Raw genomic sequence first — 16,464 nt, 5'->3', positions numbered from 1 at the left:
AATCCCTGAAGACCCCGTTCACTTCTTGCCCCTTCTGCACTACCTTCCCGCCCCTCTCCTTCACTCCCCCAATCTCCCTAGCCGCATCTCGTTTGCGAAGCTGGTGTGCCAGCATCCTGCTCGCCTTTTCCCCATACTCATAGACCGCGCCCTGTGCCCTTCTCCACTGCGTCTCTGCCTTCCTGGTGGTCAGCAGGTCGAACTTGACCTGCAGGCTGCGCCGTTCTTCCAGCAGCCCCTCCTCTGGTGCCTCCGCATATCTCCTATCCACTTCCAATAGCTCCCCCACCAGCCTCTCCCTCTCCTGCCTCTCCTTTCTTTCTCTATGCGCCCTTATGGAGATCAGCTCTCCCCTGATCACTGCCTTCAGGGCCTCCCAGACCATCCCCACCTGCACCTCACCCGTGTCATTCAAGTCCAGATAGCTCTCAATGCTCTTCCGGACCCTTTTACACACCTCGTCGTCCGCTAACAGCCCCACATCCAGCCGCCACAGCGGGCGCTGGTCCCGCGCCTCCCCCATTTCCACATCCACCCAATGCGGTGCATGATCAGAGATCGCAATGGCCGAGTACTCAGCTTCCCGTACCCTCGGGATCAGCCCCCTGCTCAACACGAAGAAATCGATTCTGGAGTACACTCTATGGACGTGGGAGAAAAAGGAATACTCCCTCGCCCTCGGCCTACCAAACCTCCATGGGTCTACTCCTCCCATCTGCTCCATGTACCCCCTCAGCACTTCTGCCGCTGCCGGCCTCCTATTGGTCCTTGCGCTCGATCTGTCTAGCCCGGGGTCCAGCACTGTGTTAAAGTCCCCCCCCATGATCAAGCCCCCTGCCTCCAGTCCCGGAGTGAGGCCCAATAGGCGCCTCATAAAACCCGCGTCATCCCAGTTCGGGGCATATACGTTGACCATCACCACTTTCTCCCCCTGCAGCTTACCCTTCACCATCACATACCTACCCTCCTTATCCGCCACCACCTCCTCCGCCACGAACGACACCCTCTTTCCCACCAGAATCGCCGGGTTCTTTGCGTCCAATCCAGAGTGGAACACCTGTCCCACCCACCCCCTTCTCAGGCGAACCTGGTCCACTACCTTCAAATGGGTCTCCTGTAACATTGCTACATCAGCCTTCAGTCCCTTCAGGTGTGAGAATACCCTTGATCTCTTGACCGGTCCATTCAACCCCCTCACGTTCCAAGTGATCAGCCGGGTCGCGGGACGACCCGCCCCCCTCCCCTGCCGATTAGCCATGTCCTGTTCCCTGCTCGCCCCGGGTCGACCCTCCCCTTCTGACCCGCTCCCCATGGCGATGTCCCCCTCCCCCCACCTCTCCAGTCCTCCACTTCCCGTTTCTGGTCTTTTCAGCAGCAACCCGGTGTCCCTCCCTAACCCCCCTCCCCCCCCCCCAGGCTAGGACCCCTCCTAGCCGCGATGTACCCTCCATCGTACTCCCGTAAGTCAGCTGGTTCACGCTGACCCGGCTGCTCCTGCCCCACTCCGACTCCCCCCGGCTCGGGGGGGGGCCTCCCCCCCCCTTGCCACTCCTCCTTGGCCCCGCTCCAGCGCGGGAAAGGTCGCCATTGCTAGCCACGCCCCGCACTCCTCCCCCTAGGCTCCGTACTTAAGGAAGGATGCAAAGGCTTTAGAGAGGGTGCAGAAAAGATTTATGGATGTGGTGTACCATCAATTCACTACAAGACGATGAGAGCGAGTGAACGTAGATTTTGGAAGTATGGAAGCCACTCTAAAGCCTGATAAACTGGAACTCGACGCACGAGCAGCAGAAGCTAAGGAAATCTTCTCCCACTGACTCCGCTGTTTTGCGGCCTATCTCGACTCCTTCGAAACACCTCTCTCCGATGCCCTCAGGCTGCGCATCCTCCACGGCCGGGTGAGCCATCAAATCTCGGGTATGATCCAGGATGCAGCCACGTACGAAGCGGCGGTCGCGATTCTAAAGATACAGTTCGTGAAGCCTGTGGACGAAGTGTTCGTGCGGCACCTCCTCACTACCCGCCATCATCGCGCCGGGGAATCACTGGACGAGTACCCAGAGAACCTGACGCTACTCGCCCGTAACTGCAACTGTAAGGACGTGACGGCCGACGAACACATGAAACTGATGATCCAGGACACCTACGTGGCTGAGGTCCGCTCTAACTACATCCGGCAGCGGCTGCTGGAAAACGGGGCCACTGACCTACAGGACATGGTAAAACTAGCCACCTCGTTGGAGGTGGCCTACCTCAGTGTATTCCCGGCAGACCCAGCGAACCCCTCGTGGGCATCACAGTCACGGCCTTCACCAGACCCAACTACATCTCAGGCTTGTGCCGCGCAGCTGCCCGTGCAGCCCGGGGCACCGCGTGCTAATTCCGCGGGCAGGGCCAACACCCCCGGCAATGTTGCCCAGCCCGCACCGCGACATGCAGCGACAGCGGAAAAAAGGGTCATTTCGCCAGAGTCTGTCTGACCCGATCCAAAGCCCCAAAGTCAAAAGCTCACCAGGCCCGATCCACGGACTCACAGGTCCACAGACCCCACAAGGTGGCTGCGTGCCTGCCGGTTCTACCCCCTTCAGACGCATCACCCGCCTTGTGCTGCTCCTGGGGGCGCCATCTTTAACTCAGCCCGACACGTGCGACCCGTGGGGGCGGCCATTTGGCCGCCATCTTCAACACCAACCAACACTTGCGACCCGTGGGGGCCACCATCTTGTGACCTTGATACCTCAGACCACGCAGACTACCCGCAGCTCGGCGCAGTAACCCTCATCCAGTCACGGCCAAAACACCCGAGGAATTCGATGATGGCCGTCCAGGTCAATGGGCACGAGACCCCCCTGTCTTTTCGACTCCGGGAGCATAGAGAGCTTCGTCCACCCTGACACGGGAAGGCGCTGCTCCCTCCACATTTACCCCGGGTCCCAGACAATCTCCCTCGCCTCAGGATCCCATTCGGTACAGAACCTCGCAATACAGGGCACTGAGTACGCCCATTTTAAACTGTATGTCCTCCCTCACCTCTGCGCACCCCTACTGCTTGGACTTGACTTCCAATGCAGTCACCGAAGCCTGACACTAAAGTTCGGCGGACCCCCTACCCCCACTCGCTGTCTGTAGCCCTGCGACCCTTAAGGTCGCCTCCCCTTCGCTCTTTGTGAACCTCACCTCCGACTGTAAGCCCATCACCACCAGGAGCAGGCGGTACAGTTCACAAGACATGGCTTTTATCAAGTCGGAGGTCCAGCGACTCTTGAGGGAGGGGTCATCAAGGCCAGCAACAGCCCCTGGAGAGCACAAGTGGTAGTTGTCAAGACCAGGTAAAAGAATCGGATGGTCGTGGACTACAGCCAGACCATTAACCGGTTCACGCAACTTGATGCGTACCCCCTCCCCCGCATAGCGGAGATGGTCAACCAGATCGCACAGTACCGGGTGTTCTCCATGGTCGATCTGAAGTTTGCCTACCACCAGCTCACGATCCGCCCGGAAGAGCGCCACTACACTGCTTTTGAAGCAGCCGGCCAACTCTTCCACTTCCTCAGGGTCCCTTTCGGCATCGCTAATGGGGTCTCGGTTTTTCAGAGAACGATGGACTGAATGGTGGACCAGTACGGGTTGCGGGCTACATACTTGTACTTGGACAATGTTACCATCTGTAACCATAATCAGCAGGACCACGACACCAACCTCCAGAGGTTCCTCCAGGCCACCCAATCCCTCAACCTCACATATAACAAAGAGAAGTGCGTTTTTCGCACTACCCGGCTAACCATCCTCGGCTATGTCGTCGAAAACGGGGTTCCATGGCCCGACCCAGATCGCATGTGCCCCCTCATAGAACTTCCACTTCCCCACAGCCCCAAGGCCTTCATATGCTGCCTGGGGCTATTCTCCTATTACACACAGTGGGTCCCCAACTATGCAGACAAAGCCCGCCCACTTATCAAAGCCACAATATTCCCCCTGCTGGCTGAGGCCCTCGGCCTTTTGCCGCATCAAGGCAGATATTGCCAAAGCCGCGATGACGCGGTGGTCGAGTCCTTCCCTTTTCAGGTAGAGAGCGATGCGTCAGACGTCGCCCTGGCCGTCACCCTCAACCAGGCGGGCAGGCCAGTAGTCTTCTTTTCTAGAACCCTGCACGCCTCCAAAATTCTACACTCCGCTATCGAGAAGAAAGCACAAGACATAGTGGAAGCTGTGTGGCACTGGAGGCACTACCAAGCCGGTAGGAGGTTCACCCTCATCACCGACCAACGGTCGGTGGCCTTCATGTTTGACAATGCACAACGGGGCAAAATAAAAAACGACAAAATCGAGGTGGAGAATCGAACTGTCCACCTACAATTACGATATCAAGTATCATCCTGGGAAGCTCAACGAGCCCCCAGATGCCCAGTCTCGCGGCACATGCGCCAGCGCGCAAGGTGACCGACTTTGGGCCATCCACAATGACCTCTGTCACCCGGGGCCACCCGGCTCATCCACTTTATTAAGGCCCACAACCTGCCCTACTCCACCGGAGGTGGTCAGGGCCATGACCAGGGACTGCCAAGTCTGTGCAGAGTGCAAACCGCACTTCTACCGGCCAGACAAGGCCCACCTGGTAAACGCCTCCCGGCCCTTTGAGCGCCTCAGTATCGACTTCAAAGGGTCCCACACTTCCACCAACCGGAATGTATACTTCCTGACCGTCGTCGACGAGTATTCCCGCTTCCCTTCGCAGTCCCCTGTCCCGACATCACCTCGGCCACCGTTATAAAGGCACTGCACAGCATCTTCACCCTGTTCGGTTTCCCTGCATATGTCCACAGTGACCGGGGCACCTCGTTCATGAGCGATGAGCTGCGTCAGTACCTGCTCAGTAAGGGCATCGCCTCGAGCAGGACTACGAGCTACAACCCGCAGGGAAACGGGAAGGGGAGAGGGAGAACACGACGGTATGGAAGGCCGTCCTTCTTGCCCTTCGGTCGAAAAGTCTCCAGATTCCCCACTGGCAGGAGGTCCTCCCCGACACGCTCCACTCGATTAGATCGCTCCTCTGCACAGCCACGAACGAGACCCCTCACGACCGTTTGTTTGTCTTCACTAGGAAGTCCATCTCCGGGGTCTCGCTTCCATCCTGGCTGACGACTCCAGGACCTGTCCTTCTCAGGAAGCATACGAGGAGCCATAAGACCAACTCCCTGGTTGAGAGGGTCTAGCTGCTGCATGCCAACCCCCAATATGCCTATGTCGTGCACCAAGACGGACAGCAAGACATGGCCTCCCTCCGGGACCTGGCGCCCGCTAGTTCCCAGGCCAACGCCACCCCACCCCCCCACCACCACCTATTGCCACCCCCCCCCCCCCAAAATCCCTTACACCCCCCTGGGGCTCCTGTACTGTCCCAAGCCTACACTGCCGCCATCCACCACCCCCCTGCCTACCCCCACTCCTCAACCGTCGATGATACACCGGACCGAAGCTCCAGACAACATGCTCTCGGAGTCAACAACTACCACGCCCGTACCCGCCGCATTGCCAGAGCTGAGGAGGTCCAAAAGAACAATCCGGCCTCCAGACAGACTGAACACATGATGATCCCACTTCACCCCCGCTGGACTTCATTTTTTCATTCTCAACAATTCATCACCATTAATTCACTACAAGACCATGAGAGCGAGTGAACGGAGGCTTTATTAAACAAGAACTTGCCTGCCTGTGACTGCTGTACAAAATGAGCGCCGCCCCCAGACGGCCGGTCTATATAACCATCCGAGGGGGCGGAGCCAGAGGCGGAGCCCACCAGAGTTCCAGTACAATACCTGGAAGGAGATCATTACCATTGGGCCACAGTGCTATACAGACAGCTTATATTATGGTGAATACATTCACCACAGGATGGTTAGATCAGCTTTGACAAAAGCAGGGATACTTCCACCATGGTCTCCGACAAATAAGAGACCACAGATCAGGACAGATTCAGTGTTTGGAGGGAGGGAGATTAAAAGGATTTTCCCTTGCCCCAGAGTTGCGAACCATTTGAACTAAATTTCCACTTCAAACAGTTAATAATGTGTCAATAAACAGTATTAAAAATAGAAAATACTGGACAATCTCAGCAGTTCTGTGGAGACAGAAGGGAGCTAACATTTTGAGTCTGGATGACACTTTATCAAAGTATTCAAAATAGTTTGCTTGATTATTACTAAGAGCATTAAAGTATTATAAAAATTATAAAAAGCAAAGCTCCATCTTCATCCCTTCTTGCTTTTTGGTTCCCTTGACTTGCCCCAGCACACACCTACTCCTCCCCCACAGGGCCATCTGTCCCTTGTTTTTCAGTTTTGCTTCCACGGGGAGGGGTTCACGCCGATTTTTTTGACGTGAACCTCCAGCGGATTCTCCATTCGAGCCAGTACTTCGCCGCAGGAATGGAGAATCCCGCCCCAGAGATTTTTAGAACCTGTTTGCATGTCTTTTGTTAATTTACTTTAATATTTTATTTTCTCTTTTACAATTGCTAGGTTATCTTTTGTTGAATTTTAAAATTCCTCTGAATCCTCAGACTGACTAGTCCTTTGGCAAAATCATAGGTTGCTTCCATTAATGTAGTACTAGTTTTAACTTCTCATTAGCCACAGTTGGACCACTTTCTCCATGGGGTTTTTATTCCTTAAGGCAATCTATATGCAGTGCAAATTATGAATTATTAATTTAAATGTTTGTCTGCCATCATATCTTTTAATCTATTTTCTTAGCCAACATGCACCTCATAACCTACATTATTTGTTTAGTTCAGATCCAAGTGTCCAGTTTCTGGCACGACTAAATCATTCTCAAACTCAACATAAAATCCTACAATAATATGAAAGCAAAATACTGCAGATGTTGGAAATCTGAAATAAAAACAGAAAATGATAGAAAAACTCAGCGGGCCTGGCAGTAGCAATGCAGCGAGAAACACAATTAATGATCTGAATCCGTAGGACTCTTCTTCAGAACTAAATTCCATCACGTTGTGATCAATTTACTATTGATATACTGATTAACCCTTTGTTGTTGCACAATACGAGATCGAAAATAGCCAGTTCCCTAGCTGATTCTTTGCCATATTGATCTTGAAAATAATCTTGAATGACTGGTGAAGTAGAGGAGAAGGATTCCCCACCAGTGCCTTGATGGGGGATGGTGGGTGGAATTTTCTTCTTTGTGTTGGTTGGGGATTATGATGTTTTGCCTATGTATGTTCGAGCGGGGGGATGTGGGTGATCAGTGGGGGTAGGATGCTTGGCTCCATGGGCGGGGGCTACCAGGCTAGCTGGGCGGGCTAACTCACGGAAGCATAGTGGGGGGCGAGCAGGTGATCAGTTTGTTGAGGGGCATTGGGGAGGCTGGCCGAAGGACCGGACGGATACCTAGAGGAATTTTATAAGAAGTTTTCCGGGGTGCTGGGTCCATTGCTGGCGAGGGCATTTAATGAGGCTACTTCTTCCCCCAACAATGTCACAGGCTTCAAACTCATTAATCTTGAAGCGGGAGAAGGGCTCAGAACAATGCGGGTAATACAGACCAATCTCCCTACTAAATGTTGACACCAAATTGCTGGCCAATATTTTGGCCTTGAGAATAGAAGATTGTGTTCCAGGGGGTGATAGGGGAGGACCAAGCGGGATTTGTTAAAGGAAGGCAGTTAATGGCCAACGTTAGGAGGCTCTTGAATGTCATCATGATGCCCTCCCAGGGGAGGGAGGTGGAGATAGTGGCCACAATGGACATGGACAAGGCCTTCGACCAGGTGGAGTGGAAGCATTTGTGGGAGGTCCTGGGGCAGTTTGGGTTTGGGCAGGGATTTGTAGACTGGGTCCAGTTGCTGTACCAGGTGCCGGTGATGAATGTGCGGACGAACGAAGTGAGCTTGGAATATTTCAGACTTTGCCAGGAGATGAGGCAGGATGTCCATTCTCCCCACTTGGCCAAAGTGCATTGGCGATGGCGCTGAGAGCATCAAAGGACTGGAAGGGGCTAGTCCGGGGGGCCCGTGGGGAACACAGCGTCTCATTGTGTGCAGACGACCTACTCCTGTAAATTTCTGACCAGTTAGGGGGGATGGGCAAGATTATGCGGATTTTAGGGGAAATTGGCTGGTTGTCAGGGTACAAATTGCATATGGGAAAAAGTGAGTTTTTGTGATCCAGGCAAGGGGGCAGGAGAGGAGACTGGGGGAGTTGTCGTTTAAAGTGGTGGGAGGGAGTTTACGATACTTGGGGATTCAGGTGGCACGGGGATGGGAGCAGTTACATAAATTAAATCTGGCCTGGCTAGTTGAACAAATGAAGGTGGGCTTTCGGAGATGGGACATGCTCCTGTTGTCACTGGCTGGGGAGGGTACAGACCATAAACATAACGGTTCTCCTGAGATTTTTGTTTGTTTTCCATGATCAGGAAGTGGGTAATGGGGGAGGGGTCGGTATGGGAGAGGGTGGAGGCGGAAGCTTAGGGACACTGGTAACGGCACCTCTGCTGTTCTTGCCGTCTCGGTACTCCAGAAGCCCGGTGATGGAGGCAGCTCTGAGAGTTTGAGGATAGTGGCGGAAGCATATGGGAGTGGAGGAAGCGTTGGTGTTGGCTCCAATTTGTGGCAATCACCAGTTTGTCCCGGGGAGGTTGGATGGGGGTTTCGGAGGTGCAGAGAGCAGGTATTGAGAGGTTGGGGGATCTGTTTATCGATGGGAGCTTTCCTTGTTTGGCGGATTTGGAGGAGTAGTTTGAATTGCCGGGTAGGAATGGGTTTCAGTATCTGCAGGTGAGGGACTGTGTTTGAAGGCAGGTTTCGACCTTTTTGCTTCTACCGCCACAGGGGATACAGGACAAGGTAGTTTCTAAAACGGGGGTGGGGAGGGGAAGGTCTCGGAAATTTATCAAGAGCTTATGGGGTGGGAGGGAACCCAGATAGGGGACGTGAAGCGCAAGTGGGAAGATGAGCTGGGTAAGGAGCTAGAGGCAGGTCTGTGGGATGATGCTCTGAGTAGAGTCAACACGTCCTCATCATGTGCCAGGCTCAACCTGATACAATTCAAGGTGGTTCACTGCGCACACATGATAGTGTGCCCGGATGAGCAAGTTTTTTGGTGTGGAGGACAGGTGTGTGAGGTGTGCGGGAGGGCCAGCAAACCATGTCCACATGTATTGGGCATGTCCGAAGCTTAGGGGTTTCTGACAGGGTTTTGACAATGAAATGAAAATGAAATGAAAATCGCTTATTGTCACGAGTAGGCTTCAATGAAGTTACTGTGAAAAGCCGCTAGTCGCCACATTCCGGCGCCTGTCCGGGGAGGCTGATACGGGAATCGAACCGTGCTGCTGGCCTGCTTGGTCTGCTTTAAAAGCCAGCGATTTAGCTGAGTGAGCTAAACCAGCCCCTACTATGTCACGTCCACAGTGCTAAAAACGAGGGTGGCACCGAGTCCAGAGGGGGGGATTTTTGGAATGTCGAAAGACCCAGGGTCCAGGGGGTGAGAGAGGCTGACGTTTTGGTCTTTGCTTCCCTGGTAGCCCGGAGACGGACTCTATTATCCTGGGGGGACGCGGAGCCCCCAAAATCGGGGGTATGGTGAAAGGAAAATCAATTTTGACATATTCTGCTAAATTTACTGATTATTGCACCAAACGTTAGCAATAGTTCACTCCCACCTCTCAAAGGTAATTAAGGAGAATAAATGCTGGTCTAGTCAGCGACGCCCCCATCCCATGAACGAATAAGTTACAAACATAACTCTGTTTCTATTTTTTTGTTGGGACGTGGATGATGAGAGACCAAGAGCTGAAGTTAACGCGCGCACTCGGGTGGGAAATGAACTGGTGGAGGTAGGCTCATGCCTCGCTCCTTCAGCTCCTTCAATTGCATCTTCAGCTATTTGTTCATTAAAACACTTTTCCATGGCAGCAAGGACGCTTGTCGAAAGAACTGGGGCCTAGTTAAGGGTGAAAAGTGCTTCTCTTCCCCCATCCTACCTTGGTAATGTTCAACTTGAATCAGACATCAAAATGTCCCAGTTCAGAACCATTCCCTTGGGATATTGCACGCCCACAGCTCGCCATTGTCTGCATTGCACAGCAGGAATGGAAACAGGTCGGAGATAATCCACCACAAGCAGATCATCAAAAGATACTCACTGTCTAAAGATCGGGGAAGTTCTGAAACATGGGGGGGCGAAGGGCTGCTCAGTGATCCACCGTCGGTAAAGCTGCCACAGGTCGCTGTGTTCTTCTGGGCTCCAGTTTCAAAAACGTTGGGCATTTTATAATACACCCCAGCGCCTTTTTAAGTAAAGAAAAATCCTTTGGGCTCGAACGTTTCTTTACTTCGAAATAAACATTTACAGTAAACAAATATACCGACCTATATGCGATTATTTTTTTTTTTAAAAAAGAGTTCAGGTAAAAAAATATATCTTGAATAAAATAATAAAAATATAACTATTGATGAATTGTATCCTGCCTGCCTGCCCGTCGCGCACACTTTGAGCGTTCGGTTAAACGCCACCTGTCGCCCTGGTTACTGTGGAAGGCTTTCCCTCTCTCCGGGCAGCCAGACTCGTCTCGGCGGTTGTTCCAAAGTGCGGCGGCTGCCTGCTCCCCTGGAACGGACTGCACGCGGGAGAAGGGGCGGCAGAACGCTCCACCGCTCCGTATCTTAGCAATCGTCCTTCTAACTCCCAGCGGCTCTGTGAGGTCACAACGGACTGTTGCTGTGGGGATTCCCGGGCCATTCGGCTCCCAACAGGAGCCTCCTGCTCGCCATCCCCATCCTCCAGCTTGCTCACAGGGAGGCGTGTTTGGGGGGCTTGTAGTCTGATCCGCAGAGCTGTGCCCTATTGCCCACAACCAACCACCGAAGTGGGCATTTTTGACAGCACCTTCCGAACCCTCCACCTCCACCTACAAGAAGGGCAGCGGATGCAATGGGAATACCACCACCAATTCCCCTCCAAGCCACACACCATCCTGGCTTGGGGCTAGATTGCCCTTTCTTCACTGTGGCTGCTTCAAAATCCTGGAACTCCTTCCCTAACAACACTGTGGGTGTCTCTGCATCACATGGTTTGCAACCGTTCAAGAAGCCAGCTCCACACCACATCCTCAACGACAGTTAGGAATGGGCAATACATTCTGGGGGAGCCAGCAATGGGGGAGCCGTACCAGCCTCCCCGGACAGGCGCCGGAATGTGGCGACTAGGGGCTTTTCACAGTAACTTCATTTGAAGCCTACTTGTGACAATAAGGAAAAAAAAGCATTAACATTTTGGATAGGAAAGTCATTCAGGTTTGAGGAATTATTTGGAGTGCCAATTGTAACAATCACCAGCAATAACTTTATTACTTGCCTTTGATGTCCTGAAGACTGGTGAATCAGGGTCAGTCATAATGACCTTAAACCAAAAGGTACAGGAAACAGGTTATCTACTGCACCAATCCAGGACTCTTTCCGGGGAGTTGGGGGAAATTTCCTTGCAGAATCATTATTGGGCTATAGTGTTCGAGAAAAATAACGGCAAGTTTAGGGCACACGTCACTAGTATTGTGTAACAGTTTTTGGCATAGAGCAGAAACGGTATGAGTTGTGAATCACCAGAGATCGCTGGACGATTTGCACTGTTCCATTGTTAACCATGTTTGATCAATATCTTGTGGTCTACCTCCTGTGAGAAACAAAAATTGCCGTATTTGCACATTAATTACAAATTGAACTCTGTAAAAGGTCAAGGCTCATAACAGCATAATTCCAACGTTTATGTTCCTGTCTGTCAATTAAGGTCTTGTGGCTTTTGGGTAGTGTCCCTGCCTCTGAGCCAGAAGCTCTAAGATCAATTCCTACCACAGGGCCTGATAGTAAAGGAAGGTGCATCCATAACAAGGCCAAAATCCTTCCAACATACCAATGGCAGGAAGTAAGAATAGACAGTTATGCTTGATGTGGATGTACTAGCTACGAGATGCTATCAGTCTCTGGCAACAGGCTAGTGACCTGTTCCAGGAAAAGATTCACTATGGGAACTGATGCAAATCTGACTTCTGAAGAAAGAATAGCAATAACAAAAATGTGTATCAATCTTTCTGACCCAGAAAGTGAAAAAATGAAATGGGAATCCCTGTAGGTAGTAAAATTGTTCTTAGAGGTTTTTAAAATTCTTTTTTTTTGCTTTGTATTTCTTTTTATTCTCTTTCATCTAATCTTTCATTTATCCTTTATTTCTCTTTCTGCATTTGATTTCATTCTCATTCACAGTGTTTCCTTCTCTGCCATTCCTCTGATTCAGTAACCATCCATTAATCTAATTGGTTAAGTACTGTTGGTCCAGTTATTCACCAGTATACCAGATGTCCCACAGTTCACTTTTTACATGCAGGTTCTTGGTTTCCAAGATGCATCAGATGAGAGAAAAATAGCGCTCCTAATGACAGTAGTCGGTCCCCAAGCAATTGATTTGTACATTACCTTTCAATTCACTTTGGAGGAAGACAAGAAGAGCTACTTAAAAGATAATCGAGCAATTGGATAATTATTCCTCTCCTCAAAAAAACAAAACATTCAAGCGCTACATGTTCAGGGTGCGACTGCAAAAATTGGACAAAACATCTGACTGTTTTCTCACGGATCTTTGTCTCAAAAAGCAATCCTGCAATTTTCAAGACATCCATGAGTCATTGATAAAAGACCAAATTATATATGGTTTACAATGTGATGAATTAGGCGAGCAATAGCTGAGAGAAAGCGATTTAAAATGAGCAGATGCCATTAAAATCTGCAAGGCCAGTGAGATAGGACAAAAGCAGATCACTGAGATCCAGACCCGAGAAAGTGGCGGCAAAAACGAGAACATGTCCAACAGCACCTTTGCTGTGTCACAGCAAAATCAGAAACGTGGTCCGAGCGGCAGGCATTTAAAAAAGAATTCGGAGCACGCCATTTTGTGCGACGCGACACATGGTCTGAGGAGAATGCCCTGCATTCGGCAAAACGTATGCCAGATGTGCCAGAAAAAAATCACTTTGCGCAGCAATGCATGTTCAATGAAAGAAGGCAGCAACCAAAGAGCGTGAATGTAATAGCCAAGGCTACAAAAACTAGCGACTCATCAATTATACAAAGTGCAGCCTTGAACAGGCAACATGAAATTAATGATCATAGATCATAGAATTTACAGTGCAGAAGGAGGCCTTTTGGCCCATCGAGTCTGCACCAACTCCTGGAAAGAGCACCCTACCCAAAGTTAACACCTCCACCCTCTCCCCATAACCCAGTAACCCCACCCAACACTAAGGGCAATTTTGGATACTAAGGGCAATTTATCATGTCCAATCCACCTAACCTGCACATCTTTGGACTGATAAACCAATTGGCCTCGAAGGTTCTGTCTTTGTGAACATAATTAATGAAAATGCTGGACAACAAAGAACACTAAACATTCAGATGATGAAAACAGCGGATGAATGGACATTGTAAAAGTAAAGTTAGACAGCGGAGGTCTCACAAAAGTAATTAACAAACCCAATTTGATGAAGTTGAAAATAAAACCGAATATCCATAACACAGATTGCGTCCTGAGCGACTGTAACGGGAAAAATATTGCGACTCTAGGTGCTTGTAACCTGCAGATGGAAGTTAAGTGGAAGAAATTGTGGTGAATGTATTATACTAATAATCCACCAGTGTATTTGTATCTGTGCTATGCTGTTGCCCTTGTGGGCTTCTCCTGTGGGCCATTGTATGGCATTATCCATAGGGGAACATGTTGGGGCATGTATGGGCTCCGCCCATGGCTGCTCCCCTTCAAGGGAGGTATAAAGAGCAGTCGACCTGTAGGCAGTTCTCAGCAATGGTTCAGTCACAGGCAGGCACTGTTCTAAGTTGATTAAAGCCACGGTTTACTTCTACTCATGTCTCGAGTGAATTGATGGTCGCATCAGAAATATTTAATCAAGTTCATAATAGTTCAATCATTAAGAACATCGTTATTGGGTGCAGATGCCTGTGAGCAGTTACAACTGGTGAAGCGTGTCTATAGCGTGGTGCAACAACCACAATGTGCTGCCATTGAGAAAATAATAAGTAGATTTCCCCAAATATTCCAGGGAATTGGAATGTTGATATTCCAATTCAAATTCCAGCTCAACGATGATGTCCACATGACAAGAAAGCGGTACTATGTATGCTTGGAATGGTGAATTTTGTGGGAAAATACATCCCCAACTTAGCCTCCAAAACAGTGCACTTCAGGAATTTAATAAGGAAGGCTGCTCCTTTTGAATGGACTGACAGTCATGAGACAGAGTGATGTAACCTGAAAAATGCATTGACCCAGCAAAGAACACAAAGATATCGACTGATGCCAGCCAGAATGGGGTACGAGCAGTTTTGGTACAAGAAAACACTGACAAGACATGGCAACCGGGAGCATACGCGTCCAGGGCAATGACAGAAACCGAGAAACGGTATGCGCAAATCGAGAAAGAATGTCTCGAACTAATGGTGGGAATTGAAAAATTCCACAATTACGTTTATGGCCTGCCAACGTTCACTGTGGAGACCGATCATAGACCACTAGTGTCCATTATTCAAAAGAACCTAAGTGAGGTGTCACCTCGAATCCAGTGGCTAATCATGAAGCTACAGAGGTACGACTTCGCGCTAGTGTATTTGCCGGGCAAATACATAGTGGTTGCTGATGCCTTTTCCAGAACAAACGAAAATAAGGAGTGGCCATACATCTCTGAAATATTACAGGGACAGGTTGATTTGGTGATGGAAACCCTGCCTGTATCAGACAACAAGTCCAAATTGATAAAGGCTGAGACAAAGAAAGATGAAACCTTGCAGAAGGTAGTACAGTATTTGAGACAAGGACGGCTGACAGACTCATGTTCCAGCTTCTGGAATGTCAGGCATGAATTAAGCTACACCAATGGGTTTGTGCTCAGTAAAAACAGAATAGTTATTCCACAATCATTATGGCACACGATTCTCGTGCAGATTCACAAAGGGCACTTGGGGATTGAGAAGTGCAAGAAGCAGGTCAGGGAATTGGTTTACTGGCCAGGGATCAATCAGGATATTCAACGAACAATGGAACACTGAAACATGACAAACATATCAGAATCATCAACGCAAGCAACCTATGACTGAAAGTGAGTTAGTCAATAAACCACGGATGAAGGTCAGGGTTAATCTTTTTTACCTGGATGGCACTGAATACCTGCTGCTAATTGATTACTACTCCAAATACCCGAAGGTAATGAAACTACCAAATTCCAGCAGTGATAGCGTGATCCAATGTGCAAAAAATAATTTTGCACATCGTGGCATACCACAAATTGTCATGAGTGACAACGGTCCCCGCTTTGACAGTTGGGAGTGGCAGAATTTTGCCAGGAGATATGAATTCAAGCACGTCACCTTCAGTCCATCAATCCAATGGCAAGCACAAAACGGGGTCCACATCGCTAAGACTCTGCTCAAGAAGGCCATTGCTTCACACAGTGACCCATATCTATCCCTGTTGGGGTACCGTGCCACACCACTGAGTAGTGGGTTAGCTCCAGCTCAACTGCTAATGGGTAGGAAGCTGCAGACAACACTTCCAGCATTCCTGAAAAAATCCTTAATAAGCCCATAATGCAAAAAAATCGCTGCCCAAAAGCAGAATCAAATACACTACTACAACCGCTCCAGCAGAATGTTGGACGGTTTGGGACCAGATGATTCCGTCAGGGTTGAGACACCACAAGGATGGTCCATGACTGTCAAAGTCATAAGATAGGCTGGTCCCAACTCCTTTGTTGTTCTCACAATCAAGGCTCAATGTTGAGACACAATCGCAGAGCATTGCTAAAACTCAAGGCGAATCATCCGTTTACTCTTCAATTAAGACTGGATGATGGGGTTGCTCCTCCTTGCATGCCTGAGACTACACAATGGCTGTAGAAACACCGAACATTGAAGCAACCAAGGAGCAAGTTAGCTTACCGGAAAATAACCAGACTACCTCGTCTTCACACCAAGCACTGCAAGGGTCCACCAGGGTTCGAAGACAACTTGATAGACTTAATTTATGAACATCACCAGCTTGATTATTTGAATGCATACAGAATTATATCAACACTATTAGTAAAAATGTAAATACTTTGAAGCTACAAATGTATCTAAAAAGAAAATTAAGTATTTCCAAAGAAAGGGGAATGTGATGATAAGTTGATTGTCATCTGCACGTAAATGATAATATATGTATAACTGTTGTAGTTCCAGCATCCGACCACCAGGTGGTATGGGTACGCAGACACGTGACCCGGGCACACCATGTGTTCCAGGAGAAGGTGTTAGTAAAGAGTTTGTAGCCGTTATTAGAGTAGCTCTGTAATATCTTAGTGTAAGTTAGTATTAGACCATTATTTCCAACTGTTTTAATCTTAGAC

At 49.7% G+C, this 16,464-nt stretch overlaps 1 protein-coding gene across 3 annotated transcripts in view; it reads right to left on the bottom strand.

The window, feature by feature from the left end:
- The window catches only part of LOC119963106 (coiled-coil domain-containing protein 158-like), a 336,026-nt gene extending 325,568 nt beyond the window's left edge, over positions 1-10,458 (bottom strand). Inside the window, exon 1 of one of the 3 annotated variants that reach the window (XM_038791706.1) lies at positions 10,168-10,458. In XM_038791706.1, the coding sequence (XP_038647634.1) occupies positions 10,168-10,291 (124 nt within the window). In that variant the 5' untranslated portion in view covers positions 10,292-10,458. The remainder of the gene's footprint in view (positions 1-10,167) is intronic. The other 2 variants (XM_038791705.1, XM_038791704.1) reach the window with 2 other exon arrangements.
- Positions 10,459-16,464: the final 6,006 nt, after the last annotated feature.

The sequence above is a fragment of the Scyliorhinus canicula genome, chromosome 3 (assembly GCF_902713615.1).
Source record: "Scyliorhinus canicula chromosome 3, sScyCan1.1, whole genome shotgun sequence".
Classification (NCBI taxonomy): domain Eukaryota; kingdom Metazoa; phylum Chordata; class Chondrichthyes; order Carcharhiniformes; family Scyliorhinidae; genus Scyliorhinus; species Scyliorhinus canicula.
Note: the sequence above shows the minus strand (reverse complement) of the source record. Positions and strands in the feature narration are given on the sequence as shown.